Below are 13,071 nucleotides of genomic sequence, written 5' to 3' on the forward strand. Positions count from 1 at the left end.
GAGCCTTCGAACAGAATTGACTCAAAAGAATGAATCATTCGCGAATGGGCATCGTTCATTGCCCAGAGAAAAGTAGACGGCGCGTTTGGAATAAACTGATTTTTTTTTTACTTTATTATTACGTATTGCAATAAGATAAAGTAACGAGAGGAGCGTCGCCCACAGTAACTAAGTAAAAGTACCGTTTTTTCACTAAAAATGTACTTGAGTAAGAATAAAAGTACCCATTTTTAAATATACTCTAAAAGTATTAGTTACCCAAAACATTTACTCAAGTAAATGTAACCAAGTAAATGTAACTCGTTACTACCCACCTCTGGAATAATGTGACCAATGGGTAACATATTTTACAGGACACCTGAAGTGAGAGGAGTCGTATCCTAAGATCTGAAGTCATGAACAGCAATAAATAATTATCTGTCAGTAGGTTAATCCATTTAAACCATTATGAGAAACTAAGTATTATTATAAGAAGAAAAAACTTCATTATTATAAGACGGTTTCTCACTATTTAGGATTTTTTTTTCAGAATATGATGATGATGATTGTTTTTAGTATTATTATTATTATTATTATTATTATTATTCAGTATAGTGAGGTATTAAGTCATACCTTTTAGAAAGTTTATTATTATTATTATTATTTCTCTCATTCTTCTCTCAAGCGTGGCGGAAACGGGCTTCCATAGTCGGGGGAGGGCCAGTGGGAAAGAACAGTCATCTCCTGACGCCGCAAATACAGATAACACACTTAAACGTAACGTTGTGGTCATGTGAAAGAAATCCTTGCGTTTAGAAGGAAATGTGGGCGAATTGAATCATCTGGAATTTTGATGGACTAACTTGTCAGAAGACGTCAAGGACTTTCTCTCGATACGAATAACTTAAATAACTTATATCCGCTTTGAGGTATTTGTAATCTTCAAGCAATATAGCCTAACCGTGAACAGAAAATTGCCAAAGGTTTACTTTGAACTTCTAGCCTGGAGATATGTTTGGTAATCAATGTAATGTTAAATTAAACTGATAAACCGTTTTAGGTCAAACGTTTCATACAAATAATGGAAACAATGTGCGTTGTTTCTTTGCTCATTCTCCTGACTGGACACTTCGTCTTTATAAGTGCTCAAGGGAAGGGGCAACTTTCCACAGGTCTCGTGTCTCCAACCCTGAAATCTGCACTTGGAAAAGGCAGTGTGGTCAATGAGTCCATGCCTCGACGACCAAGAGTTTTGCCTCCTATGTGCACAGGTCCCACAGAAATAAGAGATACTTTCAAGTATATTAACACCGTGGTTTCATGCATTGTGTTTGTAGTTGGGATAATCGGAAACTCTACGCTGCTCAGAATCATTTATAAAAATAAATGCATGCGGAATGGTCCTAATGTCCTCATTGCAAGTCTGGCGCTTGGGGACCTTTTGCATATTGTCATAGACATTCCCATTAACGTCTATAAGGTAAGCACAATTTGCAGGACAGCTTTTATTTAATCTTTAATAATAATAAAAACACTTCTTTTATAAGCACATATATGTATTTTTTTCTTTTATGACCTTAAAACAAACAAACAAACTGATAAATGATAAGTAAACAACGTTTTATGCCATTATTTCATTTTCCTTGTCTGCAACGTTAGCAGTAACAGTTTTGGAATCTGACAAACAGGTCTTCACTGGCATTTAATAAGCATTCCATTTTTCAGCTGTAGCTAAATACACACATGCTTCTAATTTCACTTCAGAAATCCTGAGACAATGCCACTGCAAAAAGTTATCGTACACAATGTAAAAAAAATACACTATTTTTATTTGTGAACCCAAATAATTATGTCCAACTTTAATTGCAGTTTCTGACAAGTCTGTTTAATTAAAAAATCTTGTCAAGGCAACTAAATATCGTTTAGCATTTTGCCATGCACTGTGAACTGTATTCTGTTGTTCTTTTATCTTTATGTATGATGTCAAAGCCTGCTACATAATATGAATGCCTTTTAAAAGGCAACTATTTTAAATCTGAAAGTTGCAATTAGATCCAAATACGAATATAAATTAATATAAAGAGTACATCAGTTTTGTATCAAACAACTGAAAAAGAATTTAGTTAGTAGAAATAGTAGAGCATGGCGCTAGCAACGCCAAGGTCATGGGTTCGATTCCCAGGGAAAGCAAGAGCTGATAAAATGTAAAAAAAAAAAAAAAAAAAACTGTAACTTGAATGCAATGTAAGTCGCTTTGGATAAAAGCGTCTGCTAAATGCATAAATGTAAATGTACATGAGAACATAGGATAGGAAAATTATTTGGTTCAGCTCAGAACATCCATGATCTGACTATGAAACTTTTCAAAACAAACCCTAACCCTAATCCCTCAGCCTCTAGAACACTGTGCTATTAATAAGTGTGTCACTAAAACAGGTTAGATTAAATTTGACTGAATCAATTTTTTTTTCACTGTAATTTTCTGTTCTGTTTCTGTGTAATTTTGGCTTTTGTTGACCCAAAGTACCTGTCTTTCAGCTTCTGGCTGAAGATTGGCCATTTGGTGTTGGACTTTGCAAAATGGTTCCCTTTGTACAAAAGGCATCAGTTGGCATCACAGTGCTGAGTTTGTGTGCACTGAGCATAGATAGGTATATGTATTTTGTTGTATTTGTTTGCTCTTAGTACCTCCAGTATCTAGTAACATCATTTAAACTGGCATCTGGCACTGACATTTCCCCAAAGGTTTCGAGCAGTGGCATCGTGGAACCGCATCAAAGGCATCGGCATTCCTAAATGGACAGCCATTGAAATCATTCTGATATGGGTTCTGTCCATTATACTTGCAGTGCCAGAGGCCATTGCCTTTGACATGATCACAATGGACTACAAAGGAGAGCAACTTAGGATTTGCTTGCTCCACCCTATGCAGAAAAACAAGTTCATGCAGGTCAGTTTGCATATGTACAGTAAAGAGGCTCCATGTTGTTGTGTTTGTGCATGTCATACAATGTTTGGATCAACAAAATTTTAGGCAGGAAACATAGTAATTGGATTATTTCAGTTGCCAGTGAATGTTAATAATGATCTTTGTTATATTCCAGTTTTATAAGTCGGCCAAAGATTGGTGGCTTTTCAGTTTCTACTTCTGCGTGCCGCTGACGTGTACTGCTATCTTCTACACTCTCATGACCTGTGAAATGCTTAGAAAAAAGAATGGGGTCCAAATTGCACTCAGTGATCAACTAAAACAGGTCAGAGCACTATGTCCTTCCTCTGTCCTTTTGAAAGTTTACTGTATTTTCTTTTGAGAGAGACCATACACTCCCTACACATAGTGTAGTACCCAAAGTTTATTAAAGGGGTCACGAACTGAGAAACCCAAGTTCTCTTGATCTTTTGACATAGTATACGAGGTCATTGTATAAAAACATCCTGCAAGTTTCAGAACTCAAAGCTTTGTTGTTAGTCTAAAAACGGCTTATATTAAAGGCAATCTGCCAAACTGACAGCTTTTGGAATGTTCTACTCTATGATGTAATAGTGTGGATAAGCACCTCCTCGATTTGCGCATGTAGTGTTTACGAGAGGTAAACATGCAGGTCTACGCAGAAACCAAACGATAAAGATGGCTCTGAAGACAACAACACGCTGTGCAGTGCCAAGTGGAAAAACATTGTTTGTGTTGCCTTCCTTCTGATCCCAACATTAGCTAAGAGTGAATGAATTTTATTTTTAATGAAGATCCAAACCACAACAGTAAGAACTTGGACCTTTGTTCACTTCATTTTACCATGGATTTGTTTCCAAACAAAGCACAATTCGACACAGGATTTTCAAAAATATTGAAGCTAAAAGACTATGCTGTGCCAACTATATTGGATCCGACAGTAATGTCGCAACACAAGTGTGAGTAACTGTTTTCATTACATGGTCACTATTGGTTTTTCTCTTCTTACAGATCATTAGATATGTATGGAGTTAATTTGTGCGTTTTTGACCTATATCACAGCACCATCCGTCTATGAGGAATGTACGCTGTCAAACATAGACATCTATTAATCAGTCATAGCAGTTGGCGTTTACTTCCGAGTCTACAATCTGCCACGCTTATTCAAATGGAGCGTTCTGATGAGGGGGGTTAAAAACAGGACAGAAAATAGCTTGGCACTTCTAAATTGTGGATGTTTTTTGATGTAAAAAACTTGATAACAATATAAGTGGACCTCAGAGAACAGTACAAAATTTAAAAACTATAGTTCATGACCCCTTTAATACTCTGCAGGTGGATTACTTGTCATTATGTCTTAATGCACTGAAATTGTCAGTGATTGTGAATTGAACAGACATGATTGTGTCCTACAGAGGCGTGAGGTGGCTAAAACCGTGTTCTGTCTAGTGCTAGTCTTTGCACTGTGCTGGCTTCCTCTGCATCTCAGTCGTATTCTTAAGCTTACCATATATGATGAAAGGGACCCCAACCGTTGCGAGCTTCTGAGGTAAGAACACATCCTCTATTTTCATAGACTTCTCTTGTTAAACACTACAATGTTGCTCTAAACAGTTAAATTTGACACTTGAAGGACGAGTTCCACTGTGTAATCTAGAAATAAATCTGTTAAAATCACAGACTTAAAATCTTTCTGTTAAATCACAGACTTAAAAATAATGAAACTGTTTGTGTGTGTGTTTGTTTACCTGTAGTTTCTTCCTGGTTCTTGATTATATCGGGATCAACATGGCATCAGTGAACTCCTGCATAAACCCAATCGCTTTGTATATGGTTAGCAAGCGCTTCAAGAGTTGCTTCAGAGTAAGAACAGACTGACATTTAATAATGGACTGCTATGATTTAAAAATGTAAAAAATAAATATAGTAAAATAACCAATTTATATAGTAAAATAACACATTTTTTATGTATTAAATAATGTCTAGATAGATGCTTCCATTTATATTGTTGTCAGTGAAAACAAGAATAGTTAATTTTATGTCTTAGTGCTGAAATGAAAGTTCCCTCATATGTTAATAAAAATGTTTAATACTTAGTCCCAGTTCACATAGAACACTTTTTTTTTTTTCATTCTACTGCTTACTTTTAAAGGCATTATAAAACTTATTTTTCTTGCAAGTGTGAGCTATTAGGCTTATCTACTTGATGTTTTGATTCCTACTGTAGTTTACATGACAAATATTCCATATCCTCTTCTGTTCCCTTCCAGTCATGTCTGTGTTGCTGGTGCCTCCCTCCTCAAATTTTAGCAATGGATGACAAGCAGTCCTGCATGAAGCTGAAGGTGACAGAGCGAGGATCTGAACAAAGCAACAGCCGTGCCTCCAACAAATACACTTCAACTTAGGCACTGATCGGCGTACAGGTATTGGTGGCCTAAAAATTGCATTTAACATTTAGCTAATGCCATAAGACCTAACTCTGTGTCAGCTGGAGGTATACACATTACAGAAATATTCAACCAAATTTGAAAGTGACTTCAAATGTTCTACGTAGTTCCCTGTACATTGAAAGAAGGGGTTTTCAAACCAGTCCTGGATCATCCCCAGTACTGAACATTTTTATGTCTCCCTTATTGGACACATTCGATATATATTTCAGTCTCTACTAATGAGCTGAAGAGTTGAATTAGGTGTTAAATCAGGGAGACATAAAAAATATGCAGTGCTGGTGGTGCTCCAGGACTGGTTTGAAAACCCCTGATAAAAAGAATTTCCAAATGTAATAAAGCAACTGATTGTAAGAACAATGCTAGGTTTGTTTTTTGGTGTACATATGTGGAGTTACCCTGCAGCATAGTTAAAGTCAACAACCTCATTTCAATAGCTCCTTTATGCCAGAAAACACATTAACCCTAAAACTGAGTATATTTCTTACGTGATTGTGGTTATTATTATTATTATTATTATTATTATTACTACTACGACTACTACTATTAGCTTTGAGACGTTATACTTTTTTGATTGTTTGTTTTGAGGGGGTTCGGCCATTTGTTTAATGATAATATATTTGTCAATGTTTGTCAATGTTGCACATGCTTGCAAACTTATACTGTGATTATCTCATCTGCCTAGTGGAAGAACAAAAATTACTTGAGATTTACACAAGTTGTATGATTAATCTTCCACATGGCTCAAGGCCTCAGACATTTTACTAAACATTTAATTGTGTTCTAATTCCTGCTGACTCTGTTTAGTTTTTTTTTCTTTGTAATTCTTTTACCTAATTTGTATATTTCTTTGTCCATCTATTATGTAAGACTTTATTTGATGTTAAATGTGTTGCAAAAAGCTTATAAGACAATAAAAACAAAAACATGTTTACAGCATTTCCAGTTAATCGTGGTAACAATGTACAATAGTCTCTGTTGTTAATATTAGTTAATACAATAACATGAACTAACAATGAGCAATATGTTGTATACAGCATTTGCTAAGCATTGATAATGTTAAAGAAAATACAATTGTTTTTTTGTTTTGTTTTTTATTCATATTAGGTCACAGTGCAACAGTGTTAACAGATACAACTTTTAAAGGTGCCATAGAATGCATTGATACAATGTTTTAAATTGTTCTCTGACATAGAAGGTATGTGGCTTAGGTAAGGGCAAAAATTCTCCAGAAACGGTTTTACACGTGCATTTACACTGCTCTGATTGGCTGTTTCACAGTGCGGGTCATTTCAGTAGCTCACAGGAAGGAAACACAAGGAGGAACATATTTATTTCAATACTTTCTCTTGCAGTTATATCGTCGGGTAATTATACTGTATATAAAATGCAGGCATCAGGGAGCCACGATTAATATGCAGGGCACTGAAATGGCTTTCAAATGGCTTACGAACTCTGTTTATAAACCGTTTCAACGGCAACAACATAAACAAACGTTACTGCACATGCGCGCTTTTGTGGCCCTAACTTAACTTCCGGTAGACATCCGAATAGGATCAGTAACAACAGCCAGAGTAGATTATTTTTTGATAACAAGCAAAATATGTTTGCTGCGTAAATCAGACAGACTGAGATGCAGCGATGATTACTTGGACGGACTTATTAAAAATGCTAATTAATTCTCTGCCAGCAGGAATAGCGGGAGAAGTAGAGGTTTCCCTGGAAACGGCTGTTAGGCTGTACATTACACAAAGCAGCGCTGAGCTAACAGACGCTGCTTTATCAGGCATATAACATGCAAGATGAAATGAAAATGACATCGAACATTTTCTAAAGACAATCTTCCCTCAGAAATACATTGATATAAAAACACCTGCGCCTCATTTTGATTTTTAAATGTGCATTACGTGCTCATGTTTATTCAACGAAGATTTTGATATCATTGCGAGTCACCACAAATAAATAAATGTGTGTGAAACACATTCCACAGCACAATAACCTGAGTCCAACTTCATTACTCATAACTTTAACTTTAATTGCGTTTGTAGCCGGCGCCACTAACTAGACCGATAAACAAACACAGACCGGAAGTTAACTTCGGGCCAGGCGCGTGTGCTCGATGAAACCGTCTATACTATGGAGCGGCAGTACTTGCCACACATTTTACAAGATCAGATGCTTGTCGGTGCTCAGGATCTGTAAATCATTCGCCATCATCCTCAGTCATCTCTCCTTACTCTGTTTATGTGGTAGGTGAGATCTTATGTACTGCAATGTAACAGGCTACCGCTAGCAAGGAGCTAACCATGTCCCTTTAGTGGCTCGCTAATTTTATTAGAACGCGTTATTTGCTTTCCGTGCCTTTCTCAATACAGACACCAACCCATCCCTGCACAGCCTGTGGAACATAACATTTATTTAAATGATCTGCCATTTTCACTGTTGTCCTCGCTTGTTTCTTCACAATACTTGCAGAACTTATGATGGTTCGGCTGGCAGCTGGCCAAGAACATGGACGGGTATATGCAAATGTTGGGGGTGTAACTATTAGTGATCCCGACTGTTACGTCACAGTCAGTGTTATGTTCTTATTCGCCTATTTTTCAGTGGTCTTTTTTATTCACAAGATTTACATAAGGAGGAAACAATGGTGTTTGAGGCTCACTGCATGTCATTTCCATGTACAGAACTGTTATTATTCAACTATGCTAAGGTAAATACAGTTTTTGTTTGTAATTATTCTTCACTGTCAGGGAAAAATTTGAAAATTTATCTTGTCACTCTGCAGACATGTATGTGTAAGGTTGTTTGGTCAACCTCTTAATTACATTTTACTTAAGGAAGACAAGGTCTTATATGTGTAGTGGAAAATGCACTTATTAGATTGGACAACCTCATTTTAAGTCTTGTCTTTATTTTATGCTGTATTTTATATTTAGTTGTTGCATCCTCTGTGTCTACTGGACAAATTATGTGGTATTAAGTAAATAGTTTAATGTTTCAGATAAAGTGAGTTAAACAAACATTTTCTTGATAGGAAATTTAAATTTTCCCAATTTTTCTTCTGTTACCAATGTAAACCAAAGATGACAACATGTAGGATAGAGCCCTGCACGGGCCTAAAATTTAGGCCCTAGCCCGGCCCTGGCCTGAGACGCTCAGGCCCTAGCCCGGCCCACGTCTGACAGTTTATCAGAATTACCAGCCCGAGTCCAACCCGAGCCCGTCTTTTTTTTCCCCTTCTCCTAAAACAGTTTATACTACTGTTTCGGCTATTAAAATAGTTCAGTTTTGTGTGTAATGGCAAAATTATTATATTTTGTTTTGTTTTTTTATTAAGTTAATTTAGAATAACATTTGGAGCATGTTTGTTCGTTAAATAGCCTATAAGTTTTTGTTTTTTTTAAAGTAACGACCAAGCGGCCAGCGACATGAGCTGATCATAGCCTATGTTTGATCAATTTAGCCTTCTCATATCATCACGACTTGCCTAAAATAATCTATAGATATACTAAAACAGTTCAAGTATATTACAAAGTTTAAACGTTAAACCTGCACAATAATAATGTGCGCTAGCCTATATCTAAGTTTGTGCGGAGAGTGTAAGCTAAAGCGCGCTCTGCAGGACATGGAGGCACCAGCGCAAACACCTGGATTGTTTTCAGTGGAAACAAATTAAAATAGCCCCGCCGTAATTTCTTCTTTTTTTTTGTTGATAAAGGTAAGAGTAATACATCATTCGGACCTGTAAAGGATCTACTTGTATTTGTGTGCACTCACAATACCAACAAAAGGTAGTTCTTTTATAAAACAAAGAAAACAAACATGATGCGCTTTCTGCCGTCTTGAACAGGAGCGCTTCAGCTGAGCGAATATATGCCTCACAGACATGATAAATATAAACAAAAACTCTTTCATTATAATCTTAATCATAATCAATAAAGATGCATTTCTCTCTAAAGGCGCGTCTAATGAGGAGACGGCGAGTCAGGATCAGCAACTTCATCCTTGCGACACAGACTCAGAAAACATTAGTTTATTAGTAAATAATTCAAATATCTCCTTACTATTTCCCGCAGACACATTCATGGTTATGTTTGCTGGGGTTTTGCAGCAAGCTTTAGCCTATTGCGTGCATTTGAACACAGAACTCTTCATCTGCGCTGAAGTCACTTGCGCACCTGCTGCTGCGGGACACTAAACACCATCGAGCTGCTCTCAGTCGCGGCACGGTCTCGTGTTGTTTCCACCAGCGCAGCAATTTTTTCATCACTAATCGATAGATGTCTACAATATAAAAATTAAGGAGAAACCCAAAACAGGCCCGAGGCCCGGCCCGCGTCTGAACTATGACGTGGAAATTGGCCCGAAGCCTGGCCCTAGAGGCGTAAAAAAGTCGGGGCCCGTCGGGCCCGGGCCGAAATGCAGAGCTCTAATGTAGAAATGAGCCTAAAAGACAGTAGTAGGTTTGTGAATAGCCTCCTCTTAAACAAGATCACATGGTTCATGAGCATGACTAAAGGACATCATGTGAGATGTTTTGAAAAAAATAATTTCTCTCCTGCCCTGCTCTCCCTTCTTTAAATGATCATAATGCATGACAAATTATGCCATGAAAGAGTCTCTCTGTTTCATTTCCAGCAGGATCCTTCCTCCTACAGTCACTGAAATCTACAACAACAGCACCTGTCATCACATGATCACATGAGGGGCTTCCCATCTCATCTTCACAATGAATCTTTTTACATTTCTTATTGGATTAGGATGCCCCTTGACCTCAAAAAGTCAAAAAGGTCACTCCCTGAGGCATTTCAGCTTTGAATGAGATTAATGATTCAACATAATCAGGATGGCTTATTTTCAAATAATTTGTGTCTTATTGGTATTAATGCATAATAATGTCTACAAAATATTTAAATGTGTACAAACTAAATGTTTTTGTTTGTTTGTTTGTTTTATTTGTATAGTATTTATATTAAATCTTTAAACACTACATTAAAGAAGTTTAATAATAACCTTTAAAAAAAAATTTCAAGAACAGTGGACAGTTTAACTGTTCGGGACAAAAACAGGGTCTCACGTTTTTGGTGGTGGTTCACTTTTATTTGACAGATTGTTGATTCATTAAGTTGTACTGTTGTACTTTTTAAAATAAAATAGTATTATCACACTTATTTAGTTTATTATTATTATTTTTTTTAAACTAAAAGTGTAATAATATTATCATCACTATTATTATATATTTTTATATATATATAGTTATATTTTATGGGTCACATCATGCTGTGGCCCATGTGAGGACCAAACCAAATCTCCAGAATCTCACTCATATGAGAAACAGGCTGAAAACCTTATGTGCACCCCTGTTTATATTCTTCTTTCCAGTCAAAATGCAGTTCCTTAGGGTTAGGGTTATAAATTACAAATTAGTGTTATAGGGTAATTGCACTACTTTTTAATTATATTAGCTGAAAGTAACCATGCGCTATGCACTCAGGAAATGGCTTCATGTTGACTAAAAGCAGATGTTCACAATCACACGAGAGATAAGCTAATGGGCAGAAATATTTGCGAATCAGGGTAAGAATTAAGTCAAGTCACCTTTATTTTATAGCGCTTTTAACAATACAGATTGTGTCAAAGCACTTAACAGTATCAAATTGGAGGATAGAGTGTCAGTAATGTATAAAAATAATATTAAACACTCAATTTTCAGTTAAAGGCAATTCATTATGGAATTCAGTGATGTCATTGTCTAGCTCAGTTTAGTTTAAATAGTATCTGTGAAATAAAATTGACAATCGCTAGAAATCAAGTATTACACGAATTAAAGAATTACACGAAGTTTAATTTGTATCTTCATCAATATGTATCTTTATATTTATTTCTAAATATGAATACACATTTATATAGCTGATTTTAATCTGTAATTTTGGCCGCCTCTGAAATGGGTCAAGAGAGTAGGCTACACTTATTGCATAGACGGAGAAAGAACAATGTATAAATGCAAATGCAGGGAAGTACAGAGAGTGTCTAAATTGCATGTGCACAGTTCAGTTGAAAGCTTGCCCTTTTGGTAATTTTAACTGTTGAATGTACGAAGCAAACTGTCTGCTTTAACAACCATAACATTAACAAAATAAAAATGGTCAGTATAAACCATTAAGACAACATCAATGTTTTTACACAATTATGAAATATGAATCTCTAATACAGACAATATAATATAATCTATAACCAGTGCTTGAAGTGGAAAAAGATGAGTGCTGATACTCCCCATCTTGTTTAGGCTTTTTAATTTTTTTATATCAAATACCATCGCATAATTTAAAATACCTTCATCCAGTGTTCATTCTAAAATACTCTTGCTTTTATGCCAAATACACACAAAAAATTATTATTTACTGACATCTGGACATAATCTCAATTCTCTGCATTAGAGCTGTTTTGAATTTAATGTTTGAATTCGCTTACTGGATCCTTGGACTTTCTAGGAGTTTACCGGTTTAAAATTATGTCATCGCAAAAAACTTCTTTTCATTTTTAAAGTACTGTTTTTGTTATGACGTACTGATTCAAATTAGTAATCAATAATTAATTATTATTCTACCTGCCCTGACATGCTCTCGTGCCCAACACACTCGCAACCCCTGAGGTAGACTGACTCCGCTTGCATTCATTCACGTGAATTGTCAACCCAGTCTCACGGCAGTTCGTGACATAGTCACAAAATTTTAATCTATTGATTCATGTTCACGGACATGAATTTCCTCCTTTTTTCATGTCACTCAGCACAACTTTCAATCTAATGTATTTCAATAGGGAGTAACTTTCGTGCCAGCACCACGTTTTTAAAGTGAAAATCTGGAGTGGTAAGAGTGTAGAGGGTTTCATTCCTGGATCAAATGGGGCAAAAGGAGTTATCTATAATGTGTCCTTTGAAATTTCAGAGGAAGAATTAATAATCAATTTAAAAGGAGGGAAGGTGGTAGCTACTCGCATGGGAAAGAACCAAAGACTATAGAATGCAGTAAAAGCTCTGCAGTACTACTGTTGAAATTCATGGAAGAAGTTATACCAGAGAAAGTTACATGTGTTTCAGAGTTATAGGAAGTATGAAAGGCCTCCTTTGAGATGCTATAAGTGTCAGAGATTTGGGCACATAGCAGCAGTATTCAGAGGAAAACACAGATGTGGAAATTGTAGTGAAGATCATGACATCAAAGAATGTAAAAGCCAGACTAAAACCTGTAATTGTGGAAGAAATCTTGTGGTTGCATTTAAAGGGTGTCCCTCTCATTCAAAGGCTGTGTTAGTGCAGAAAGTAAGAGATCAGAACAAGTTTTCGTATGCAGAAGCAGTGAAAAGAATTGAGAGACCAGGTGGTAGTGGTCGAGCAGCAGATCCACCGAATCCACAAGTGTACTCATCAGAATCAGCCGATTATATAATGATAAAAAGGGCATTTTTGGCCTTCTTCTCAAAGGCAGTGTGGAGAATTAAAGAGATGACATAGGTGATTGCAGTAGCAGACAAATTTCTCAAGATTAAGGACATTCAACCAGAGTTTTTGTACAAGTATATGCATGAAAGATTGTTTAAGAGATTTATTGATGCTATTGCTCAGAGAGCAACTGTGCTCGACTGCGCAATCTGACACAGCCGCCTCGCCATCACGAGAGTTTTTTGGCA

The 13,071-nt window shown here is 36.3% G+C and overlaps 1 protein-coding gene across 1 annotated transcript; it reads left to right on the forward strand.

The window, feature by feature from the left end:
- The first annotated feature begins 739 nt into the window (after positions 1-739).
- LOC306872841 (endothelin receptor type B-like) lies at positions 740-10,548 on the forward strand. Its single transcript, XM_079421712.1, has 8 exons — positions 740-1,459; positions 2,518-2,630; positions 2,725-2,929; positions 3,084-3,233; positions 4,345-4,478; positions 4,684-4,792; positions 5,200-5,355; positions 10,021-10,548. Exons 1-7 carry the CDS (start codon positions 1,061-1,063, stop codon positions 5,335-5,337), a joined length of 1,248 nt encoding a protein of 415 aa, XP_079277838.1. The 5' UTR covers positions 740-1,060; the 3' UTR covers positions 5,338-5,355; positions 10,021-10,548.
- Positions 10,549-13,071: the final 2,523 nt, after the last annotated feature.

Source organism: Barbus barbus, assembly GCF_936440315.1.
Source record: "Barbus barbus genome assembly, chromosome: 7".
NCBI lineage: Eukaryota > Metazoa > Chordata > Actinopteri > Cypriniformes > Cyprinidae > Barbus > Barbus barbus.